General features: G+C 54.5%; 1 protein-coding gene across 1 annotated transcript; it reads left to right on the forward strand.

Moving 5' to 3' along the window:
• The first annotated feature begins 385 nt into the window (after positions 1–385).
• On the forward strand, positions 386–23,932 carry LOC144673429 (uncharacterized). The gene is made up of 2 exons (XM_078535272.1): positions 386–470; positions 22,888–23,932. The coding sequence occupies exon 2, from the start codon at positions 22,899–22,901 to the stop codon at positions 23,925–23,927; it is 1,029 nt and encodes a 342-aa protein (XP_078391398.1). The 5' UTR covers positions 386–470; positions 22,888–22,898; the 3' UTR covers positions 23,928–23,932.
• The last annotated feature ends 1,496 nt before the right edge of the window (positions 23,933–25,428 follow it).

Below are 25,428 nucleotides of genomic sequence, written 5' to 3' on the forward strand. Positions count from 1 at the left end.
CTCCCCCCTCCCCCTCCTTTCCCTCCCCCCTCCCCCTCCTTTCCCTCCCCCCTCCCCCTCCTTTCCCTCCCCCCTCCCCCTCCTTTCCCTCCCCCTCCCCCTCCTTTCCCTCCCCCCCCTTTCCCTCCCCCCTCAGAGGCTGCCCCTCTGAACAAAGGCGCTCGCAGATAAGAGGCTGCCCTGCAGACCCGTCAATCAGGCAGACGCAGCCCCGCCCCCTGCTTATCGGATTGGTTGGAGGAGTCACGGGCGTCTGGGTCCTCCAGGCGCCGCCCACTCGCTCCCGATTGGCTGAAGCCGACATCGATCAAAAGCAGGGCCGCAGGAGGGGCGTGGCCGAGCGCGCGCCCCCCACCCACTCAATCCCTCCGTCCGTCTTCCCCCCCCCCCCCGATCACGTGTCCGCCGAGCCGGCCGCCCTTCCTCCGAGGAGCTGAAATCTGCTCGCTGCGGCTTCCCGGGACCGGCAGGTTCGTGATTTGCATCTTTTATTTCCCCCCTTTTCCCCAGCACCACTTCCCTCCCTCACACTCCGGTCTGTGAGTCAGACACGCTTTTTGCCTCGTCATTCCGACTCTTGACCGTTATTCGGAGGGGCCACGAGCGAGGGATCGCTGCGCAAGCGCACTGGCCGCTGCCTCCTGGATACGGGAGAGGGGGTGGGCGAGGTGGGTAGGGAGTGAGTTTCGGAGCATTTGCATTGGCTGCTCGGCCGCCTATCTCTGAGCATGCGCACTGGCCCTCGGGGGGCAGCTGCACTTCGAGCATGCGCATTTGCTGCAGGTCTTTGTGGTTGGTTGGTTGGTTGGTTGGTTGGGTGGGTGGGGCTCAGCGTCCCGGAGCATGCGCGCATTGGTTGCAAGGCTTTGGGTGCGACGCAGAGCATGCGCACTGGCTGTAGGTCTCCTGGGGGGGGGGGGGGAATAGACACACTGCGCCACGGAGCATGCGCACTGGCTGCTGGTCTCTTTGAGGGGACGCAGCGCCACGGAGCATGCGCACTGGCAGCTGGTCTCTGAGAGGGAGGCACTGCGCCACGGAGCATGCGCACTGGCAGCTGTTACATGGCGCATGCGCTGTATGCCTTGCCAGCCTGTGCTGACCCCGGAAGTAAGTAGGTGATGGATGAGTGAACCCTTCAGTCCCCAGAATAAACCTTCAAAAGGTTCCCCAGACTGTAGCAAACCTCAATTCATTGAGAACCCCAGCCCCAACAACAACAACAACCCCCACCCCCTCCCCATTGGAGGGGAAAGGCAGGAAGAGCAGATTAGGGATGTTCCCCAAATGAGAACTGGGGACTGCAGGAGGGGACGGGACAGGGTGACAGAATGAGGGGCTCTCCCCACGGAGACGAGGAGGGATTTCCTCTCTCGGAGGGTGGTCAGCCTGTGGAACTCTCTCTCTTTCTCTCCCCCAGAGAGAGAGCGGGTGGAGGCCGGGACACTGAATACACTCGAGGCCCGAGTGAGACAGATTCTCCATCGACGAGGGAGCCAAGGGTGATAGGCAGGAAAAGCGGAGTTAAGGACACAATCAGATCAGCCCTGACCCTAATGAACGGGGGGGCGAGAGCAGGCTGGAGAGGGGCCGAGTGGCCCCCTCCTGCTCTGAAGCCCTGCGTTCCTCCCCTGTCTCCCTCTGTGTGTGTGTCTCTCTCTCTCTTTCTTTATCTCTCTCTAAACCCCCCCCCCCCTCCCCCTCTTCTCTCACCCTACTGCTCCTGATTTGCGTGTTGGCGAGCGCTTGGGGGCCGCGCGCCCTCCCCTTTTACTGAAACATTCTCCCTCTCCAGCAACGGCAGTGGCCATTTTATGCTTGTACACTCCGTACCAACCCCCTCTCTCCCTCCCTCCCTTCCCTCCCTTCCTTCCCCTCCCTTCCCCCTTCCTCCCTTCCTCCCTCCCCTCCCCTCCCCTCCCTCTCTCCCTTCCTTCCCCTCCCTTCCCCCTTCCTCCCTTCCCTCCCTTCCCTCCTTTCCCTCCTTTCCCTCCCTTCCCTCCCTCCATCCCCAACTTCTCCGGGCGCCAACCATGAGCGGGTGCACAGATTCACGACCCCTTAAGGTGCCCCTGTAGCGAGCCTTTGGGTTAATGGCTGTGGTGGGGGAGGTAGGGGGGGATAGTGGTGATGGTGTTGGGGTAGGGGGAGGGGGACGGGTGAGGACCCTCTCTGAAATAATTCTACAGGGCTATATATATATATATAAAAAAAACAGGAGGACCTGGCAGCCCGGGAGGAACCGAGCCAAACGTAGCCAAGAGGACCCAAGCAACAAAAAACAAAAACAGGAGGGCCGCTCTACTCCTCACCGCCCCCTCCTCCTCACCACCTACCCACCCACCGCCCCACCCCTCCACCACCACCTACCGACACCCCCTCCATCCCGGGAGCCCGAGCACCGGCAGCCTCCGCGCACGGAAGGAGCGAGCGGCCACGGCGGCGAGGAGAGAGAGAGCGCCGCACACGTGCTCCGTGTCGCGGGGCGGGGAGGGGGCGGGGGTTCGGCCGAGCGTCCGGCCTGGAGAAGCCACGTGGGCCGGCACACCGGTGAGAGGCCGTACACCTGCTCCGAGTGCGGCAAGGGCTACACCCGTCGCCCTGTCAAAGTGCCCGCCCACCGTCAGCCGGCCTGGCCAAGGCTCCCGAGGGAAAACCCCGACCCGTAACCGGTCAGCGGGGCACCATTCGGCCCCTCGAGTCCATGCCAGCTCCTCACAGAGCAATCCAGTCAGCCCGCCCCTTACCCTGTGACCCCTCGAGCGCCCGCCCTATACCCCCCCCCTTCGGAATCCTTCGCCACCCTCGGGGCAGCGAGTCCCAGGTCCTCACCGCTCGCCGCGGAAACAGGTTTCCTGCTCACTGCCCCTCCCCGCCAAGCGGCACCAGAATCTTAAATCTGTGCCACCGCGCCCCCCCCGCTACCCGCCCACAACAAGTCCTTGTTCCGTCAACTAACGGAAACAGCAGCTTTTCCACATCGGCCTTATCCGAACCTGTCCTGATCGGATCCCCCTCGGTCAGACGTCCCCTTGATCGCCTTCACCCCGGGGAGAACAGCCCCAGCTTCTCCCGCCCTCACCCAATTGCTAAAATCCCCCCCCGCCCCTCATCCCTCTTTTCTTTAATTCACTCACGGGATGTGGGCGCCATTGACTAGCCCAGCATTTATATACCCATCCCTAATTTCCCCCTTGAGAAGGTGGGGGTGAGCTGCCTTCTTGGTCCGCTGCAGTCCCTGTGGTGTAGGTACACCCACGTCGCTGTTAGAGAGGGAGTTCCAGGATTTTGTCCCCTGTGGTGTAGGTACACCCACAGCGCTGTTAGGGAGGGAGTTCCAGGATTTTGTCCCCTGTGCTGTAGGTACACCCACAGCGCTGTTAGGGACGGAATCCTGGTAACGGCCAGGCAATGGCCATCTCCAGCAAGGGAGAACCTCCTCTGGACCCCTCTCCAGGGGCCAGCACATCCTTCCTGAGATACGGGGCCCAAAATTGCTCACAATATTCTAAATGTGGTCTGACCAGAGCCTTATAAAACCTCAGCAAGCACATCCCTGCTTTTATATTCTAGTCCTCTCCAAATAAATGCCAACATTGCATTTGCCTTCCTAACTACCGACTCAACCTGCAAGTTAACCTTAAGAGAATCCTGGACTAGGACTCCCAAGTCCCTTTGCACTCCAGATTTCTGAATTCTCTCCCCATTTAGAAAATAGTCTATGCCTCTATTCTTCCTACCAAAGTGCATGACCTCACACTTCCCCACATTGTATTCCATCTGCCACTTCTTTGCCCATTCTCCTAACCTGTCCAAATCCTTCTGCAGCCTCCCCGCCTCCTCAATACTACCTGTCCCTCCACCGATCTTTGTATCATCTTACAAGCCTCTTCCCACCCACTCCTCATCTGCCTCCCCCTCCCCCACCCCTTCCTCTCTCCTTTGTGCCTTTATCCAGCTTCCCCCACCTTAAACACATCGACACGATTCACCTCGACCACTCCCCGTGGGAGCGAGTCCCACGTCCGTCCCCCCCTGCTTTCCGGTTAAAGAAGCCTCTCCTGAATTCCCTCCCCCCCTAATGGCCCTTATGAGGGACTATCTTACATTGGCGGCCTTATGACGTACGACAGAATCTTAGAAAGCTTATAGCGCAGAAAAGGGGGCCATTCAGCCCATCGTGTCTCCTCATTTCAGCCTCAACCACCAACTCAGGCAGCCAATCCCAGACCCTCCTACGCCCTCCGGGTGGGAAAGGCTTTTCCCCGCGAACCCTCGATCGGCTGCAATCGTTGCCCCGCTTGGTAACTGACCCCCTCAGCCACTCGCGTTCCTGTTTATTAATCAGCCCGGTCTGTTGTTGTGAGTTTCTCTCTCCTCCTGCTCAACGAAACGTTGTTGAATCTGTGTAGCCCCTATTCCGAGAACGAGCGTAAAGACACAAGGTGACTCTGACCTTACTCTCAAGGCTTGTGTACACGTGGATAACGGGGCGGACTGTCGGTTGTCGTCTCGCCACAGGAGGTCCATCACCAGCACTCTCAATAAAACCTCAAAAGACTATTTGTGTCCCTGTGAGCTTGATTGTCCCGATGCCTGCGTCCCTGGATCATTGGAAGCGCCCTCTGGGAGTGTGGGAAGGGATGACAGAGGAACGCTCCCTCGACACTGTCCCCATCAAACACTCCCAGGACAGGTACAGCACGGGGTTAGATACAGAGTAAAGCTCCCTCTACACCGTCCCCATCAAACACTCCCAGGACAGGTACAGCACGGGGTAAGATACAGAGTAAAGCTCCCTCTACACTGTCCCCATCAAACACTCCCAGGACAGGTACAGCACGGGGTAAGATACAGAGTAAAGCTCCCTCTACACCGTCCCCATCAAACACTCCCAGGACAGGTACAGCACGGGGTAAGATACAGAGTAAAGCTCCCTCTACACTGTCCCCATCAAACACTCCCAGGACAGGTACAGCACGGGGTTAGATACAGAGTAAAGCTCCCTCGGGGTGCCTTCTGCCTTCGTCCTGACACTGGAAACACTGAGGGGGTTAAACGTTTCATTGCCCTGATGTTTGTCTGTTGACTGCATCAGCTCCGAATTAACCTGCTGACTGCGCTGGCTTCCTGCTCAGGTGCGGAATGTGTCATTCCTGCCAAACTGTCTGAATCTGTGCCAGTGTAACCAGGCCCAGAGGGTGGCAGGAATGGAGATGATCATTATGCTGGCACCAGCTGTTTTATCGGATGCCAACTCTTGGCTGGGTCTCAGTCACTCAACATCCCCAAATAAATCAGCCACAGCCCTCGGCGTAATTGTTAACTCTGTACTTGACCTCTCCAGCGCTCTCCTGGCCGGTCACTCATCTTCTACCCTCCAAAGGCTCAGTTCCCCGCGTCCCGGTCCACCCCGACCCTCAGTTACCTACAGGGTTCCCAGTCCATCAACACCTGGTTTTAAAATTCTCAACCCCACTTTCAACTCACTCTGGGACATCCTCACCCCCTCCCTATCTCTGTAACCCCCTCCAGCCCCTACACCCCTCCCTATCTCTGTAACCTCCTCCAGCCCCTACACCCCTCCCTATCTCTGTAACCTCCTCCAGCCCCTACACCCCCTCCCTATCTCTGTAACCTCCTCCAGGCCCTACACCCTCCCTATCTCTGTAACCTCCTCCAGCCCCTACACCCCTCCCTATCTCTGTAACCTCCTCCAGCCCCCTACACCCCTCCCTATCTCTGTAACCTCCTCCAGCACCCTACACCCCTCCCTATCTCTGTAACCTCCTCCAGTCCCTACACCCCTCCCTATCTCTGTAACCTCCTCCCGCCCCCTACACCCCTCCCTATCTCTGTAACCTCCTCCAGCCCCCTACACCCCTCCCTATCTCTGTAACCTCCTCCAGCCCCTACACCCCTCCCTATCTCTGTAACCTCCTCCAGCCCCCTACAACCCTCCCTATCTCTGTAACCTCCTCCAGCCCCCTACAATCCTCCCTCCCTATCTCTGTAACCTCCTCCAGCCCCTACAACCGTCCCTATCTCTGTAACCTCCTCTGACCCTTACACCCCTCCCAATCTCTGTAACCTCACCCCTACAACCCTCCCCATCTCTGTAACCTCCCTCAGTCCCTACAACCCTCCCTATCTCTGTAACCTCTTCCAGCCCTTACAACCCTCCCTATCTCTGTAACCTCTTCCAGCCCCTACAACCCTCCCTAGCTCTGTAACCCCATCCATCCCTTACAACCCTCCCTATCTCTGTAACCTCCTCCAGCCCCTACACCCCTCCCTATCTCTGTAAGCTCCTCCAGACCCTACACCCCTCCCTATCTCTGTAACCTCCTCCAGCCCCCTACACCCCTCCCTATCTCTATAACCTCCTCCAGCCACTACACCCCTCCCTATCTCTGTAACTTCCTCCAGCCCCTACAACCCTCCCTATCTCTGTAACCTCCTCCAGCCCCTACACCCCTCCCTATCTCTGTAAGCTCCTCCAGACCCCACACCCCTCCCTATCTCTGTAACCTCCTCCAGCCCCCTACACCCCTCCCTATCTCTATAACCTCCTCCAGTCGCTACACCCCTCCCTATCTCTGTAACTTCCTCCAGCCCCTACAACCCTCCCTATCTCTGTAACCTCCTCCAGCCCCTACACCCCTCCCTATCTCTGTAACCTCCTCCCACCCCCTACACCCCTCCCTATCTCTGTAACTTTCTCTGGTCCCAACAACCCTGTTAATCTCTGTAACCTCCTCCAGTCCCTACAACCCTCCCTATCTCTGTAACCTCTTCCAGCCCCTACACCCCCTCCCTATCTCTGTAACCTCCTCCAGGCCCTACACCCTCCCTATCTCTGTAACCTCCTCCAGCCCCTACACCCCTCCCTATCTCTGTAACCTCCTCCAGCCCCCTACACCCCTCCCTATCTCTGTAACCTCCTCCAGCACCCTACACCCCTCCCTATCTCTGTAACCTCCTCCAGTCCCTACACCCCTCCCTATCTCTGTAACCTCCTCCAGCCCCCTACACCCCTCCCTATCTCTGTAACCTCCTCCAGCCCCCTACACCCCTCCCTATCTCTGTAACCTCCTCCAGCCCCTACACCCCTCCCTATCTCTGTAACCTCCTCCAGCCCCCTACAACCCTCCCTATCTCTGTAACCTCCTCCAGCCCCCTACAATCCTCCCTCCCTATCTCTGTAACCTCCTCCAGCCCCTACAACCGTCCCTATCTCTGTAACCTCCTCTGACCCTTACACCCCTCCCAATCTCTGTAACCTCACCCCTATAACCCTCCCCATCTCTGTAACCTCCCTCAGTCCCTACAACCCTCCCTATCTCTGTAACCTCTTCCAGCCCTTACAACCCTCCCTATCTCTGTAACCTCTTCCAGCCCCTACAACCCTCCCTAGCTCTGTAACCCCATCCATCCCTTACAACCCTCCCTATCTCTGTAACCTCCTCCAGCCCCTACACCCCTCCCTATCTCTGTAAGCTCCTCCAGACCCTACACCCCTCCCTATCTCTGTAACCTCCTCCAGCCCCCTACACCCCTCCCTATCTCTATAACCTCCTCCAGTCGCTACACCCCTCCCTATCTCTGTAACTTCCTCCAGCCCCTACAACCCTCCCTATCTCTGTAACCTCCTCCAGCCCCTACACCCCTCCCTATCTCTGTAACCTCCTCCCACCCCCTACACCCCTCCCTATCTCTGTAACTTTCTCTGGTCCCAACAACCCTGTTAATCTCTGTAACCTCCTCCAGTCCCTACAACCCTCCCTATCTCTGTAAGCTCCTCCAGACCCTACACCCCTCCCTATCTCTGTAACCTCCTCCAGCCCCCTACACCCCTCCCTATCTCTATAACCTCCTCCAGACCCTACACCCCTCCCTATCTCTGTAAGCTCCTCCAGCCCCTACACCCCTCCCTATCTCTGTAAGCTCCTCCAGACCCTACACCCCTCCCTATCTCTGTAACCTCCTCCAGCCCCCTACACCCCTCCCTATCTCTATAACCTCCTCCAGCCCCTACACCCCTCCCTATCTCTGTAACTTCCTCCAGCCCCTACAACCCTCCCTATCTCTGTAACCTCCTCCAGCCCCTACACCCCTCCCTATCTCTGTAAGCTCCTCCAGACCCCACACCCCTCCCTATCTCTGTAACCTCCTCCAGCCCCCTACACCCCTCCCTATCTCTATAACCTCCTCCAGCCCCTACACCCCTCCCTATCTCTGTAACTTCCTCCAGCCCCTACAACCCTCCCTATCTCTGTAACCTCCTCCAGCCCCTACACCCCTCCCTATCTCTGTAACCTCCTCCCACCCCCTACACCCCTCCCTATCTCTGTAACTTTCTCTGGTCCCAACAACCCTGTTAATCTCTGTAACCTCCTCCAGTCCCTACAACCCTCCCTATCTCTGTCACCTCCTCCAGCCCCTACAACCCTCCCTATCTCTGTAACCTCCGCCAGCCCCTACAACCCTCCCTATCTCTGTAACCTCCTCCAGCCCCTACAACCCTCCCTATCTCTGTAACTTCCTCCAGCCTCTACAACCCTCCCATTTCTCTCTCTCTCTCTCTCCCCCCTTCAAGCACTTCTTAAACTGACTCCTTTGCCCACGTGTTTTGTCATCATGTTCTGATAAATGATCTTGTTCAGTCCCAAACTTTGTTTGAGTTCCGCTGTCATGAAACACTTTGAGACATTCTATGATCGGTTGCATGCTGGTGCTGAAGTTGAATATTGCTGAAAGGACAGATAGCTTGCCGAGGCTTTCGGGCGAACATTCGTGCACAGGAACCTGTTCTCTGCAAACAAAAGGAATATGTTCAAGCCTTGCCATTTTTGAATTACCCAGGAGCTTGCGGGAGCCTATCGCTCCCCTTCTCTTTCTCCACGGCAACAGCTCAGTCAATCAGAGTCGACTTGCCGACCAAATCGGCACTTTTCTCTCATGTGGTGTAAATTGTTGTGAGAGTTTGAAATTTGACATTCTTGCATTTGTCCCAATGAGCGCAGGATGAAAAGCTTCACTGACATCTCTCATTCCAGCAGTTTTATGTTGTTGAACGTTGTCAAGGTTTTGGATCATAAGGCCTGACCAGATAAGGACGGGAAGAGGCCATTCAGCCCTTCGAACCAATTCTGCCAATTCACTCAAATCACGGTTTTGCCTGTATCTTCCGTTTACTCGTCTCCGCTCAGCGTCTCTTAAGATGCTTGGCTCGGAAAAACATTCCGATCAGAATATTTAAGACGATTAGCCAATCTATTGCCTGCTGCTTCTTTTTTATCGGTTCATGGGGTGTGAGCGTATGTTGCCCATCCCCAATTGCCCCTTGAGAAGTTAGTGGGTGAGCCGCCTTCTTGAACCGCTGCAGTCCCTGTGGTGTAGGTACACCCACAGCGCTGTTAGGGAGGGAGTTCCAGGATTTTGTCCCCTGTGGTGTAGGTACACCCACGGCGCTGTTAGGGAGGGAGTTCCAGGATTTTGTCCCCGTGGTGTAGGTACACCCACAGCGCTGTTAGGGAGGGAGTTCCAGGATTTTGTCCCTGTGGTGTAGGTACACCCACAGCGCTGTTAGGGAGGGAGTTCCAGGATTTTGTCCCTGTGGTGTAGGTACACCCACGGCGCTGTTAGACGTGGAGAGGATGTTTCCCCTTGTGGGGCATTCTAGAACGAGAGGCCATAGTTTCAGGCTAAGGGGTGGTAGATTTAAATCAGAGATGAGGAGGAATTACTTTTCTCAAAGGGTGGTGAATCTGTGGGATTCGCTACCTCAGAACGCAGTGGATGCCGGGACGCTGAATAAATTTAAAGGAGGAGATAGACAGATTTTTAATTAGTAACGGGGTTGAAAGGTTATGGGGGAAGAGGGCGGCAAATCGGAGTCGAGGCCGAAATGAGATCAGCCACGATCGTATTGAATGGCGGGGCAGTCTCGAGGGGCTGAATTTGCCTACTCCTGCTCCCGATTCTCATGTCCTTATTCAGGATGTTGCGATTCCTGCCTGCTCGGTTCAAACCCCCCTCGTCGGCTCCTTTCAGAACAATGGACCCAAAATAGCGACGGGAAGTGGGACAGAGGTGACTCTGGATAGGAAACACGTTTAGCTTTGCAAGGACTTCACCGTCCGGAGGGTCCAAATGCAGAGGATTCCCTTTCAACCTCTCTCACGGGACGTGGGCGTGGGACGACGTTTATTGCCCGTCCCTAATTGCCCCCTGAGCTGAGCGGCTGGCTCGGCCATTCCAGAGGGGGGTGGGGCGGTACAGACCGTGGTTGCTGCCTTCTGCCCCACAGCTCCAGGGGACCCGGGTTGGATCCCGCGCCCTCGGGTGTGGAGCTTGCAGCTTGCTTCCCACTGCCCCAACACCTCCAATACCTTCTCCCTCCCTCTTATCCGTTCGCTCAAGAACCTCGCAGTCTCTCTCCCCGAGTTCTGAGGAACAAAGGGACCTTGGCGTGTGTGTCCATAAGTGTAGGCCATTGACCATAAGACATAGGAGCAGAAATTAGGCCAATCGAGTCTGCTCCGCCATTCAATCATGGCTGATAAGTTTCTCAAGCCCCATTCTCCCGCCTTCTCCCCGTCACCTTTGATCCCCCCTTACCCATCAAGAACCTGTCTATCTCGGTCTTAAAACTGTCCATAGATCTCTGAAGGCGGAGGGGGCTTATTAGTGGGGGTGGTGAAAAAGGCACATGGGACACTTGCCTTTATCAATCGAGGCATAGATTACAAAAGTAGGGAGGTGATGTTGGAGTTGTGTAGACCCTTGGTGAGGCCACAGCTGGAGTACTGTGTGCAGTTCTGGTCGCCACATTATAGGAAGGATGTGATGGCACTGGGAGGGGGGTGCAGAGGAGATTCACCAGGATGTTGCCTGGGGATGAAACATTGAAGTTACTAAGAGAGGTTTGGATAGACTTGGGTTGGTTTCGTTGGAGCAGAGAAGACTGAGGGGGCGACCCTGATCGAGGTGTACAAGATTATGAGGGGGCATGGACAGGGTGGATAGGGAGCAGCTGTTCCCCTTAGTTGAAGGGTCAGTCACGAGGGAGACATAAGTTCAAGGTGAGGGGCAGGAGGTTTAGTGGAGGGGGGGGGATGTGAGGAAAAACTTTTTTTACCCAGAGGGTGGTGAGGGTCTGGAATGCGCTGCCTGGGAGGGTGGTGGAGGCGGGTTAGCCTCACATCCTTTAAAAAGTCCCTGGATGAGCACTTGGCACCTCATAAACATTCAAGGCTATGGGGCCAAGTGCTGGTAAACGGGGATTAGGTAGGTAGGTCAGGCGTTTCTCACGGTGTCGGTGCAGACTCGATGGGCCGAAGGGCCTCTCCAGCACTCTGTGATTTCTGTGTGCCCCTGTGATGGACTGGAGTCCCGTACCCCCTGAGCGTACCCCGCCTCTGCCTGGCGGGATAGGCTCCGAACTCCACCCCCCCCCCCCCCCCCCCCTCCCCCGCTTCGATCCGGAACTGGAAATAGTGAGTGGAGTTAAGAGTCAACGGCATCGCTGTGGGTCTGGAGTCACGTGTAGGGCCAGACCGGATAAGGGTCCAGTGGCAACACCACTACACCCACCATCTCCCTCCCTCCCTCCCTCCCCGATTATGGTGTTTATCCCTCCGAACACAATGAAAAGTCCGTTACAAATTGGGAAGCAGAGAGCTAGAGCGAAGGGGACTGGGACGAGGAGAAACTTCTTCACCCGGAGAGCGGTGAGCCTGTGGAATTCGCTACCACACAAAGTAGTCGAGGCCAAAACCTTGCGTGTTTTCCAGAGGGAGTTAGATGTCGCTCTTGGTGGGGAGGGTGGGGGGCGAAAGGGATCAAAGGGTGTGGGGAGAAAGCGGGGAGCCAGGCTATTGAGTCGGATGATCGGCCGTGATCTTAATGAATGGGAGAAGCAGGCTCAAGGGGCCGAATGGCCTCCTCCTGCTCCAATTTTCTGCGTTGCCACGGGTAGTTATTCCGATCGGAGGAAAATCGAAATCGTATCCACCGGGATCTCTGGCTCGTCACTCGCGTTAATAATTTGGATCACAGAATTGTTACCGTGCAAGAGGAGGCCATTCAGCCCATCGCCATGCCTGTGCACCGGGCTCTCTGAATGAGCATCTGACCGAGTGCCATTCTCCTGCCTTCGCGCCCCCTCCCCACCATAGCCCTGCAGATTGTTTCTGTTCGAATGATCATGCGATCATTCCCCACTCCCTCTGGAACGCCTCGACTGACCCTGCCTCCCAACCAAACCTCTCCAATCTTTACATCCTTCCTATAGTGTGGTGCCCAGAACTCCAGCTGAGGTCTAACCAGTGCCTTATACAGGTTCAACATAACCTCCCTGCTCTTGTACTCTCTGCCCCTATTAATAAAGCCCAGGATACTGTCTGCTTCATTCACCGCTCTCCCCCGCCTGTCCTACCACCTCCAATTGATTTATACACAGATAACACCCAGCTCCCTCTGCTGCCCCTCCGGTAGAGATGTCCCTTTATTTTACACTGTCTCTACGCGTTCTACCGACCAAACCAAATACACCCCAGGTCCCTCTGCTCCTGCACACCCTTTTATAGAACTGTATCCTTTACTTTATATTGCCCCCTGTTGAAGTTCCACACCATCCTCCTCACCGTTCGCAATGTTCCCTGTACACGAAGGTCCATATATATATATCAGGAAAAGCAAGGGTCCCAATACCTTCCCCCAGTCCGAAGAACATCCATTGACCGTTTACCGTCACTCGTCCAATTTGCTACTGTCCCTTTTATCCCATGACCTGTTCTCACAAGTCTGTTGTGTGGCACTGTATCGAATGCTTTCTGGAACTCCACGTACACCACATCAACGGCATTCCTCACATCAACCCTCTCTGTCACCTCTTCCAAAAAAAACTCCAGCAAGTTAGTTAAACACGATTTTTCCCTTAAGAGATCCATTCCGGCTCCCCTTAATTCACCCGCCTTTGTCCATGTGACGATTAACTCTGTCCCTAGTTATAGTTTCTAGCAGTTTCCCAACCTCCGAAGTTAAACTGACTGGCCTATAACTTGCCTTGGCTTATCCTTATCCCTTTTTTCTGATCAAGGGTGTGACATTAGCAGTTCTCCAGTCCTCTGGCACCACCCCAAAGACTAGGGAAGACTGAAAATGTCTGGCTGGCGCCTCTACAAATTTCCACACTTGCTTCCCTCCCTATCCTTGGGTGCATCTCATCTGGTTCTGGTGCCTTAACAATTTCAAGTCCAAGCGGCCTATCCAATACCTCCTCCGCATCAATTTTGAACCCTTCTAGTGTCCTGACCTACCCCTTCTTTCACCAATATCGGCATAACATCTTCCTCGGTCAAGACAAAGTATTCATTTAACACAAATAATAATGATAAAAAATAGCTGGAAAAAACTCAGCAGGTCTGACAGCATCTGCGGAGAGGAGCACAGTTAACGTTTCGAGTCCGTATGACTGAGGAAATATAGAAATGAGGTGAAATATAAGCTGGTTGGGGGGGGGTGGGACAGATAGAGCTGGATAGAGGGCCAGTGATAGGTGGAGGCAAAGGAGAGATTGCCAAAGATGTCACGGACAAGAGGACAAAGGGGTGTTGACGGTGGTAATATCAGCTAAAGGAGGTGCTAATGGGGACATTAAGGGTAGCAAGCTAGTGGCAGATGGCCCTAGTGGGGGTGGGGGGAAGGGATCGAAATAGGCTAATAGGTGGAGATGAAACAATGGATGGAAATACATTTAAAAATAATGGAACTAGGTGGGAAAAGTAAAATATACTTTTTAAAAATTTATAAATTATTGGAAAAAGGGGAATCGGAAAGGGGGTGGGGATGGAGGAGAGAGTTCATGATCTGAAGCTGTTAAACTCAATGTTAAGCCCGGAAGGCTGTAAAGCGCCTGGTCGGAAGATGAGGTGCTGTTCCTCCAGTTTGCGTTGAGCTTCACTGGAACATTGCAGCCAGGCCAAGGACGGACATGAGAGTAGGGTGGTATTCATTTAACACCTCAGCTATGTCCCCTGCCTTCATGAATCCCATTCTTTTATCCCTCATGAGCTCTACCCCCTCCCTTTACCACAATTGTTGCTATTTGTACGCTCAGAGGAGACTTTGAGATTCCCTTTTTACGTTAGCTGCCAGTCTCTTGGCATCCGCCCTCTTTGCTTCTCTTGCTTGCTTTTTCACCTCCCCTCTGAACCTTCTGAATTCAAACCTGGTTCTCAGTTTCAACACAGGCAGATCTGCCGGAGGTGAATTGCCCTCGTGGAGGACCAGCATGGACAGGAAAGGCCAAATGGCCTGCGCCTTTGGCTGCGCCATTGTGTGATTCCATGACACTGAGCTGCATGGGGGCCTGGGGGTGAAGGGCCGAGGTATAGCCTAGAACTCGCCGCTTCGGAGACGACGAATGATTTCAAAAGGGGAATTCTTTTATTATTATTCATTCATGGGGATGTGGGCGTCGCTGGCTAGGCCAGCATTTATTGCCCCATCCCTAATTGCCCCCTTGTTCAGAGGGTATTGAAGAGTCAACCGCATCGCTGCTGTGGACCCGGAGTCACGTGTAAGGGCCAGACCGGATAAGGACGGCCGATTTCCTTCCCTGAAGGGCATTGGTGAACCAGATGGGGTTTTTTTTTTAACGACAGCCGACAACGGGTTTCGTGGTCGCCGTCAGGCTCTTTAATTTTTTATTGGGTTCGAGAATTTCAAATTCGGACAGGCGCCGGGAGGGAGATGAGCAGGGCCACGGGGATCGCGGCTGAGCCGGTCGCTTCTAGAGAGAGCCGACACGGACTCGACGGGCCGAGCGGCCTCCTGCGGGCTTCAAGAAGACGTAAAAACTTGGGCAGCTAAGCGGCAAATGAAGTTTAACGCAGGCCCGGAGTTGGGGGATAGGCAAAGGCGGGGGTGCCGGTCTCTTTGCCCTTTATTCTTTCATCGGATATTTTGTATCGCTGGCGAGGCCAGCGTTTGATGCCCGTCCCTAATTGCCCCTTAGAAACATAGAGACCACATTAAACTGCATCTGCCATGTATTTTCCCACTCACTCAGCTTGTCCAAATCACACTGCATCCTCTTCACAGCTCACCCTCCCACCCAGCTTTGCGTCATCTGCAAATCTGGAGATATTACACTTAATTCCCTCATCTAAATCATGAATATATATTGTGAATAGCTGGGGTCCCAGCGCCGATCCCTGCGGTACCCCACTAGTCGCTGCCTGCCATTCGGTAAAAGACCCCGTTTATTCCTACTCTTTGTCTCCTGTCTGCCAACCAGTTTTCTATCCATCTCAACACACTACCCCCCCAATCCCATGGGCTTTAATTTTACACGCCAATTTCTTATTGTCGAAAGCCTCCTGAAAGTCCAAATAAACCACATCCACTGGCTCCCCCCTCATCAACCCTCAAAAAGTTCCAGTAGCTTTGTCAAGCATGATTTCCCTTTCGTAAATCCATGCCGACTCTGTCCGATTCTGCCACTGTTTTCCACGTGCTCAGCTATTAAATCTTTTATAATGGACTCTAGAATTCTCCCCACTACCGACGTCAGGCTGACTGGTCTATAATTCCTTGTTTACTCTCTGCCTCCCTTTTTAAATAGTGGGGTTACATTAGCTCCCCTCCAATTTGTGGGAACTGTTCCAGAGTCTATAGAATCTTGGAAGATGACCACCAATGCATCCACTATTTCTAGGGCCACTTCCTTAAGTACTTTGGGATGTAGATTATCAGGCTCCGGGGATTTATCGGCCTTCAATCCCATCAATTTCCCCAACACCATTTCCCTACTAAATACTGATTTCTTTCAGTTCCTCCCTCTCACTAAACCCTGTGTTCCCCAACATTTCTGGTATGTTATTAGTGTCCTCCTTGGTGAAGACAGAACCAAAGTTTGTATTTAGTTGGTCAGCCATTTCTTTGTTCCCCATTAGAAATTCCCCTGTTTCTGACTGTAAGAGACCTACATTTGTCTTCACCAATCTTTTTCTCTTCACATACCTATAGAAAGTTTTACAGTCAGTTTTTATGTTCCCTGCAAGCTTACTCTCGTATTCTATTTTCCCCCTTCTTAAATCAATCCCTTGGTTCTCGCTTTCTTAATAAATCCCTTCAACTGAATGGCTGGCTCGGGCTATCACTGAGGGCAGTCAAGAGTCAAACTATTTTCTAAATGGGGAGAGAATTCAGAAGTCTGGAGTGCAAGGGGACTTAGGAGTCCTAGTCCAGGATTCTCTTAAGGTTAACTTGCAGGTTGAGTCGGTAGTTAGGAAGGCAAATGCAATGTTTGCATTTATTTCGAGAGGACTAGAATATAAAAGCAGGGATGTGCTGCTGAGGCTTTATAAGGCTCTGGTCAGACCACATTTAGAATATTGTGAGCAATTTTGGGCCCCGTATCTCAGGAAGGATGTGCTGGCCCTGGAGAGGGTCCAGAGGAGGTTCACGAGAACGATCCCAGGAATGAAAGGCTTAACATATGAGGAACGTTTGAGGACTCTGGGTCTATACTCGATGGAGTTTAGAAGGATGAGGGGGTGGGGAATCTGATTGAAACTTACAGAATACTGAAAGGCCTGGATAGAGTGGGACGTGGGGAAGATGTTTCCATTAGTAGGAGAGACTAGGACCCGAGGGGCACAGCCTCAGAGTAAAGGGAAGACCTTTTAGAACAGAGATGAGGAGAAACTTCTTTAGCCAGAGAGAGTGGTGAATCTATGGAATTCATTGCCACAGAAGGCTGTGGAGGCCACAGGTCATTGAGTGTATTTAAGACCGAGGTAGATAGGTTCTTGATTGGTAAGGGGATCAAAGGTGACGGGGAGAAGGCGGGGAGAATGGGGGGTTGAGAAACTTATCAGCCATGATTGAATGGCGGAGCAGACTCGATGGGCCGAATGGCCTAATTTCTGCTCCTATGTCTTATGTCTACGGTGGAAATCTGAGATTTAAAAAAAAACACAGAAAAACTCAGCAGGCCTGGCAGTATCTGTGGAGAGAGAGAGAGACAGAGTTAACCTTTCGAGTCCCTAAGAAGCCATTCGGACTCAACACGTTGACCCTCGTCACTTGTCCGTGACTGTCTGCTGTTTAGCGGCCTCCTGCTGGGTGATGTTGTGTTCGGAATGAGCGTCTTTACTTTCAAAACAAATCGCTTCTAACTGAAGCAAAGCGATGTCAAACTAAAGACAGGGGGATTGCAGAGTAGGTAATGCTTAAAAATCCACACAGGGTGTGTATAAAGTTATGTGCGCGGCAATAATCGGTGTTCAGAGGACGAAGCCTGTAAAATATCCTTCGACATTCAATTAATCCAGGCATGGGTAGCAAGAATCAGCACCGTGACAGGGTTATTGCTCATTCAAACGCAAACAATTGCAAGTCTCGTACCGATTCAGGAGCGTCCTGCAGTTAACACTGTCTGCTTTTGAAATAACAGTCACATGAGACTAAGGTACTAAAGTTTAATCGGTTAATCTACTTGGATTGTGTGGTTGTAACTAAACGAATCATTAAAACATCACCCTCCTACACATTCCCCACGTGCGAGGCTGAAAACGCATGCACACTTGATGCCTCACACGATAGGTCAGTTGTGGTCCTCATCTCCGTTATCGAAATGGGGTGGGGTCCCATCTGCACTGTTCACAGCATCGCAGTAGCCCCACTGGAATTGAACGCCGATCTTCTGTGGTCTCAGTTCCAGTGGCTAACCATTGTCGATGCCATTGGTAAAGGCTAAGTTACTTAAAAATCGCACAGGGAGACTTGAAACAACTGTCACAACCTATAATTTTTTTAAGCGTTGCGTTTGAGATGCAATGCTAAACTCAGGAATCAGACCACCAGTTCTCGAGAGGTTTTACATTAAACTAAACGAAACATTTTATTCGTTTACACAGATTAAAATATGTGTACACAAATGGCTACAAATTACTACGATCACAGCTTTCAACAAACTCCCAAACTAATCTCCATGAAGGCAACAGCGACCCATAGGCTTAACCAGACACCAGGCAAAGCACTTTCACCTTACCAATCCAAAATGAGGTTCCTTTTCACTGTGGAGCCAGCTGGAGGCTTGTAGCTGCCTTTTGATCTCACATTGCCTTTGCCCCGCACACCCAAAAACTACTGAAGTTATACCTACCGCCGCCGATTGAATTCAAATTCTCATCGTCCCACCAGCCTCTTTGAGCTTTATCTTTTCACAATGAAACCCCATTCAACTGCACCATTTTATGAGTGAGATAAACATATTGCTTGGTCTCCGCTAGGTAGGTGCAAGATTTCACCCCCACTTCTTGAATGCTCTATTCAAACAACGCAAATGCACGCTATCTCTCTTCCCCATCAAAACTAGTGCCCATCGAAAAGCACCCAGACCAGCTGGGCTTTAATCCAATTAAGACACACACCCGCAGACTAAACCTCTATTTTAAAACCAAAATATTTTCCAAAATGTTATCTACACTAATAGCTTCATGACACCATACGCAACCTCATCCCCGCGCGCTGTTGGGGCAGCATTGAGATGAGCACCAGAAACTGCGCTAGTCCCAGCATCCTTCTGCATAATAAAGACAGACCTCACCCACAGTCCAAGTCTGCACGTGGAGTATTTATTCTCGCGCAGCTTTGAACAGATTGACATGGTACCGTTGCCTGTTTTTAACCCCCTGGCTTCCCGTGCTCTGGAATTGTACCAAATATATGGCCTGATTCAATTTCTCTGTTCTGGGTTACTGTAGATGGTGGACTGGCTTTATTGGGGGAGTCGGGAGGTGAGTTACTCCCTGCGGAGTTCCCAGCCTCCGACCCGCTCTTGTAGCCACAGTATTTATACGGCTGGTCCCAGTTCAGTTTCTGGTCAACGGTGACCCCCTCCCCACCACGATGTCGAACGCAACACGCTAGTCCGACGTTTGCCGAAGCTTTTCCTCTTGCGCTCAGCAGATCAATCTCTCACAACAATTTATACTGCGGGAGGAAAGGGTCGGAATCTGATTGGCCGAGGTTCAGTGACGGTAACTCCACCGAGGTACAGAGGGATCTGGGTGTTCTGGTGCATGAGTCACAAAAAGTTAGTATGCAGGCACAGCGAGTAATTAAGGCGGCTCATGGAACGCTACCCTTTATTGCAAGAAATATTGAACATGAAAGTAAGGATATTACGCTTCAGTTATACAGGGCGTCGGTGAGACCGCATCTCGAATACTGTGTGCAGTTTTGGTCTCCTTATTTAAGGAAGGATGTAAATGCGTTGGAGGTGGTTCAGAGGAGGTTTACCGGATTGATACCTGGAATGAGTGGGTTGTCTTATGAGGAAAGGGTTGGATAGACTAGGCTTGTTACCACTGGAGTTTAGAAGAGTGAGTGGGGGGGATGATTCGATTGAAGTTTACAAAATCCTGAACGGCCTTGACAAGATGGACATGGAAAGGATGTGGGTGAGTTCAGAACTAGAGGAGGGGGCACTGTTTTAAAATTAGGGGATTGCCCTTTTAGGACAGAGACGAGGAGAAATTTGTTCTCTCCGAGGGTTGTGCGACTTTGGAACTCTCTGCCGGTGGAGACGGGGGGGGGGTCACTGAATATTTTTAAGGCGGAAGTGGAGAGATTCTCGTGAGGCGAGGGGATCGAAGGTTATCGGCGGGGGGGTAGACGGGAATGTGGAACTCGAAACGCAAAACAGATCAGCCACGATCTCATTGAACGGCGGAGCAGAGCTCGAGGGGCCGAACGGCCTCCTGCTCCGATTTCGCACGCTCGTATTGAACGTAGCTTTAGCAATTAAGAAACTGAGTGAAGGAGAAGAGCAAAGGGTTCCAGGGATAGAGGTGAACCAGTCATGAAAAAACCGGGGAGACAGCGGCGCTAGTAAATCATGTCACTGGGCTAGTAAATCCAAAGTCCCGGTCTAATACTCTGGGTCCCACGGGTCCAAATCCCACCACGGTATTTAAATTCAATCCATAAAATCTGGAACTGCAAAGTCAGTCTCAAGTGATGGTGACCACGTGACTGATGTCCGTTGATCCAAAAAAACCCACCTGGTTCACGAATTCACTGAGGGAACGAAGTGTGCTGCCCTTACCTGGTCCGGACGAAACGTGACTCCCGACCCACACTCCGTGCGGTTGACTCTCAACTGCCCTCCGAAATGCCCCCCAGCAAGCCACTCAGTTCAAGGGGAAATGAGGGATGGGCAGCCAATGCTGGCCAATCGTGCGAGGCAGGTTGGCACGGGAATTAAAATGGCAAATGAAGCTGTGGATTTATTTTGCGAGGTTGAGTGCAGAGATCAAAAGTAGTGGAGTTACGTTAAACGTGTACCCGGGCAGACTGCACAGTTCCGGTCTCCGTATCGCACTGGGAGCACCGTCCACAGTTCCGGGCTCCAGATCACACTGGGAGCACCGTGTACTGCTCCGGTCTCCGTATCACACTGGGAGCACCGTGTACAGTTCCGGGCTCCGTATCACTGGGAGCACCGTGTACTGTTCCGGTCTCCGTATCGCACTGGGAGCACCGTGTACAGTTCCGGTCTCCGTATCGCACTGGGAGCACCGTGTACAGTTCCGGTCTCCGTATCGCACTGGGAGCACCGTGTACAGTTCTGGGCTCCGTATCGCACTGGGAGCACCGTGTACAGTTTCGCTCTCCGTATCACACCGGGAGTACCATGTACAGTTCCAGTCTCCGTAGAGTTCCAGTCTCCGTATCGCACTGGGAGCACCGTGTACAGTTCCGGTCTCCGTATCGCACTGGGAGCACCGTGTACAGTTTCGCTCTCCGTATCACACCGGGAGCACCATGTACAGTTCCAGTCTCCGTAGAGTTCCAGTCTCCGTATCGCACTGGGAGCACCGTGTACAGTTCTGGGCTCCGTATCACACTGGGAGCACCGTGTACAGTTCCGGTCTCCGTATCGCACTGGGAGCACCGTGTACAGTTCTGGGCTCCGTATCACACTGGGAGCACCGTGTACAGTTCCGGTCTCCGTATCGCACTGGGAGCACCGTGTACAGTTCTGGGCTCCGTATCACACTGGGAGCACCGTGTACAGTTCCGGTCTCCGTACGGCACTGGGAGCACCGTGTGCAGTTCCGGTCTCCGTATCGCACTGGGAGCACCGTGTACAGTTTCGCTCTCCGTATCACACTGGGAGTATCGTGTACAGTTCCGGTCTCCGTATCGCACTGGGAGCACCGTGTACAGTTCCGGTCTCCGTATCGCTTTGGGAGCACCGTGTACAGTTCTGGGCTCCGTATCACACTGGGAGCACCGTGTACAGTTCCGGTCTCCGTACGGCACTGGGAGCACCGTGTGCAGTTCCGGTCTCCGTATCGCACTGGGAGCACCGTGTACAGTTTCGCTCTCCGTATCGCACTGGGAGCACCGTGTACAGTTCCGGTCTCCATATCACACTGGGAGCACCGTGTATAGTTCCAGTCTCCGTAGAGTTCCGGTCTCTGTATCACACCGGGAGCACCATGTACAGTTCCGGTCTCCGTATCGCACCGGGAGCACCATGTACAGTTCCGGTCTCCGTATCGCACTGGGAGCACCGTGTACAGTTCCTGTCTCCGTATCACACTGGGAGCACCGTGTACAGTTCCGGTCTTCATATCGCACTGGGAGCACCGTGTACAGTTCCGGTCTCCGTATCACACTGGGAGCACCGTGTACAGTTCTGGTCTCCGTATCGCACCGGGAGCACCGTGTACAGTTCCGGTCTCCGTATCGCACTGGGAGCACCGTGTACAGTTCCGGTCTCCGTATCGCACCGGGAGCACCGTGTACAGTTCCGGTACAGAAAGTGGGAAAAGAAAAGATTGGTGGGATGGTGCCGTAACTTCGCGTGGGTACACCTGCCAGGAAAGAGCAAGGAATTTGGAACATTTTCCCTTGGAAAGGAGCAGAGCTGATAGGGGGGGTCTTTAAAATGATGAATGCGTTGGACAGGGTAAACGCAGAGAGAACTTTTACACTATGTGGAGAATCCAGATAGTTACTGATAAATCCAAATGGGGGATGTAAGAGAAGGAGCATTTAAAATGGACCTAGTCGGATATAGGAGGGAGAAGGGGATTGGAAAGATAACGTGGAAGGCTGGGATGAGGCAGTATAGACGCCAGCACAGTTTGCCCCTCCCCGGACATTCCTGTTCCTGCTAACATGCCTTTAGAAAGCCCGTTTATTGTATTTGAGTTGTTCCTCGGTGGTACAGAACTCGAGTCTTGCTGAGGAAGGCAAAACGGTGGCAAAGTTTCTCATCCCGCACCACATCAGGACAGATGCAAGAATGTCAAAAGGAGCAACAGATTATACCGCGTGCGAAAAGGCGGGCGATCGGTTGGCAGGTCGACTCTGATTGGTCGTGGCGTTGCCGTGGAGAATGGTTAATTCCCAAAAAAAAAGGCGCCATGCCTGGACATGTTCCTTTGGCCTGCAGAGGACAGGTCTCTGCGTCCCTGGCGCGCGTGAGCGAGGCATGTTGCGAATCCGACTGATAACCTTCAACCGGTCGTTCGCCTAATACTTAGCGCCTTCCGGTGCCCAGTGGGCACCCGCGGTGGGGGGACTGGGGTGCTTTATCGACACCTTTAATCGCATTTCGATTCGATGTCTGTCAGTTTCCTTGAAATTTTGTCTTTGGTTTCGGAGTTCCCTAATTTAGGGGGCTGTGTTTACTTTGTCCCCTTTACTTTGTCGAATTGGTTGACTCCAAAAAGAGAGTTCGTTCTCGGCGCACTCGGGATCGCTTGGCAAGTGCCGTCCAACCGCATCTCGCCGCGCGACTTGTTTGCCTGGCTCCCTCCCCTCCTAACCCTTTCTCAACTCGTTTTACAGAGCGCGAGGAGATGCTCCAGTTCGGGGCGGGAATCCCAGACCCACCGTCGCCTCCAGAGACGCCCGTGACGCCGGGGCCAGAGCCCGGCCGGCCTCCGCCGACGGGAGGGAAGGGCAGCCGCCACGGCCCCGGGGAGAGCCGGTTCCAGTGCGACGTGTGCGGCAAGCGGTTCGCCTACACCTCCTCGCTGTCCCGGCACAAGAGCAGCCACGCGGGCGGCACCTGGCACGAGTGCGAGGACTGCGGCAAGGGCTTCATCTACCTGGCCAAGCTCAACACGCACCGGCGCACCCACGACAAGGAGCGGCTCTACGCCTGCGAGGACTGCGGCAAGGGCTACCTCCACCCCTCGGTGCTGGAGGCCCACCGGCGCTCCCACACCGGCGAGCGGCCCTTCACCTGCCCGGTGTGCGGCAAGGGCTTCGCCCAGTCCTCCGCCCTCTGGTCCCACCGGCGGGTCCACAGCGAGGAGAGGCCCTTCGGCTGCGCCGAGTGCGGCAAGCGCTTCAAGAGCGCCCAGTGCCTGATGAAGCACCAGCGGGTCCACACCGGGGAGCGGCCCTTCGCCTGCCCCCTGTGCCGCAAGCGCTTCGTCAGCGCCGGGGGGCTGCTGACCCACCAGCGGGTCCACACCGGCGAGCGGCCCTTCGCCTGCGCCGCCTGCGGCAAGCGCTTCGCCCACGCCTTCAGCCTGCGCACCCACCAGCGGGTCCACACCGGCGAGCGGCCCTACCCCTGTGCCGTCTGCGGCAAGCGCTTCACCCAGTCCTTCAGCCTGCGCACCCACCAGCGGGTCCACACCGGCGAGCGGCCCTTCACCTGCCCCGAGTGCGGCAAGGGCTTCACCTACTCCTCCAGCCTGCTGGGCCACCGGCGGGTCCACACCGGCGAGCGGCCCTTCACCTGCCCGGCCTGCGGCAAGGGCTTCACCTACCTGTCCAACCTCCAGGCCCACCGGCGGGTCCACGCGCGGGGCGCCGCGCTACGCCCGCCCCGAGTGCGGCCGGGGCCCCTGAAGGAGCCCGCGGCCAGGGATTGAAAACCTCCCCCACCTCCCCCCCACCGGTGCCCTTCCCCCGTTCCCCACTCCCCCCCGCCCACCACCACCCCCTCCCTGACTCCCGAGTCCCTCACCCTTCCTCCTGGCCGTTGCTTGGATGACAGAGCGTGAACTCCCTCCCGAGGGGGCACTTGCGGGGAGGGAGAGGGGGGTGGGGGGTGCTGAAAGCGATCGGACCCCGTGCCACCGAAGGGCTTCTCGTCAGCTCCTCCGAACCCAAGGTGCGAGGTGAGGTGGGCCAAGCGGCAGTGCCGTCGTCTGCCAAAGCCAACGTGCCCGGCCCCGGGAGTCGCTCAGAAGCAGCCCCGCTGGGCAGGACGTGTCCGAATGCGGCGAGACCCTGGACAATATCCCGGCCTTGGGCTGACCAGTAAACATTCGCGCCCATGCAAGTGCCAACAGGCGAGGACCATCTCCAACCACAGAGAATCCAACCATCGCCTCCCCATGACGTTCAATGGCATTACCATCGCTGAATCCTCCCCCGCTATCAACATCCTGGGGGTTACCATTGACCAGAAACTGAACTGGTGACCCAGCCATATAAATACTGTGGCTACAAGAGCAGGTCAGAGGCTGGGAATCCTGCGGAGAGTCACTCACCTTCTGACTACCCCCCCAAAGCCTGTCCACCATCTACAAGGCACAAGTCAGGAGTGTGATGGGGATACTCCCCACTTTGCCTGGATGAGTTGCAGCTCCCACAACACTCGAGAAGCTCGACACCGTCCAGGACAAAGCAGCCCCCGCCCCGCTCGATCGGCACCCCATCCACCAACATTCACTCCCTCCACCACCGACGCACAGTAGCAGCAGTGTGTGTACCATCTACAAGATGCACTGCAGCAACTCACCAAGGCTCCTTCGACAGCACCTTCCAAACCCACGACCGCTACCATCTAGTAGGACAAGGGCAGCAGACACATGGGGAACACCCTCCACCTGGAAGTTCCCCCTCCGAGCCCCTCACCATCCCGACTTGGAAATATATCGGCCGTTCCTTCACTGTCGCTGGGTCAAAATCCTGGAACACCCTCCCTAACAGCACCGTGGGTGTACCTACACCACAGGGACAAAATCCTGGAACTCCCTCCCTAACAGCGCCGTGGGTGTACCTACACCACAGGGGACTGCAGCGGTTCAAGAAGGCGGCTCACCCACCACCTTCTCAAGGGGGCGATGAGGAACGGACAATAAATGCTGAGCCCGGCCCCAGCGAGAACCCCCCACGTCCCCGTGAATGAATTTTTTTTTAAAAACGCCTGACTCCAGAGTCCCGCCCGGAACCCGGTCCCGGGCAGGAGACTCCTCGGGAGGGGGGCGGAAGGGCCGTAGGGATGGCCTTCAAAGCACCCATGAAGAGGCCAAACGTTCCCCACCCCACCAAACTCACCGGCTTAGGCGACCGGTCAAAACGGCCAAGGCTCGCTCGGGGGAGGCCCTGAACGCAGCGAGGGAAGGAGTCAGGAAGCTGAGTCGT

This window comes from Cetorhinus maximus, unplaced genomic scaffold (genome assembly GCF_964194155.1).
Source record: "Cetorhinus maximus unplaced genomic scaffold, sCetMax3.hap1.1 HAP1_SCAFFOLD_363, whole genome shotgun sequence".
NCBI lineage: Eukaryota > Metazoa > Chordata > Chondrichthyes > Lamniformes > Cetorhinidae > Cetorhinus > Cetorhinus maximus.

Excerpts from the sequence above, each read along its gene's own strand:
- LOC144673429 (XM_078535272.1), top strand. The coding sequence starts at position 22,899 with ATGCTCCAGTTCGGGGCGGGAATCCCAGACCCACCGTCGCCTCCAGAG.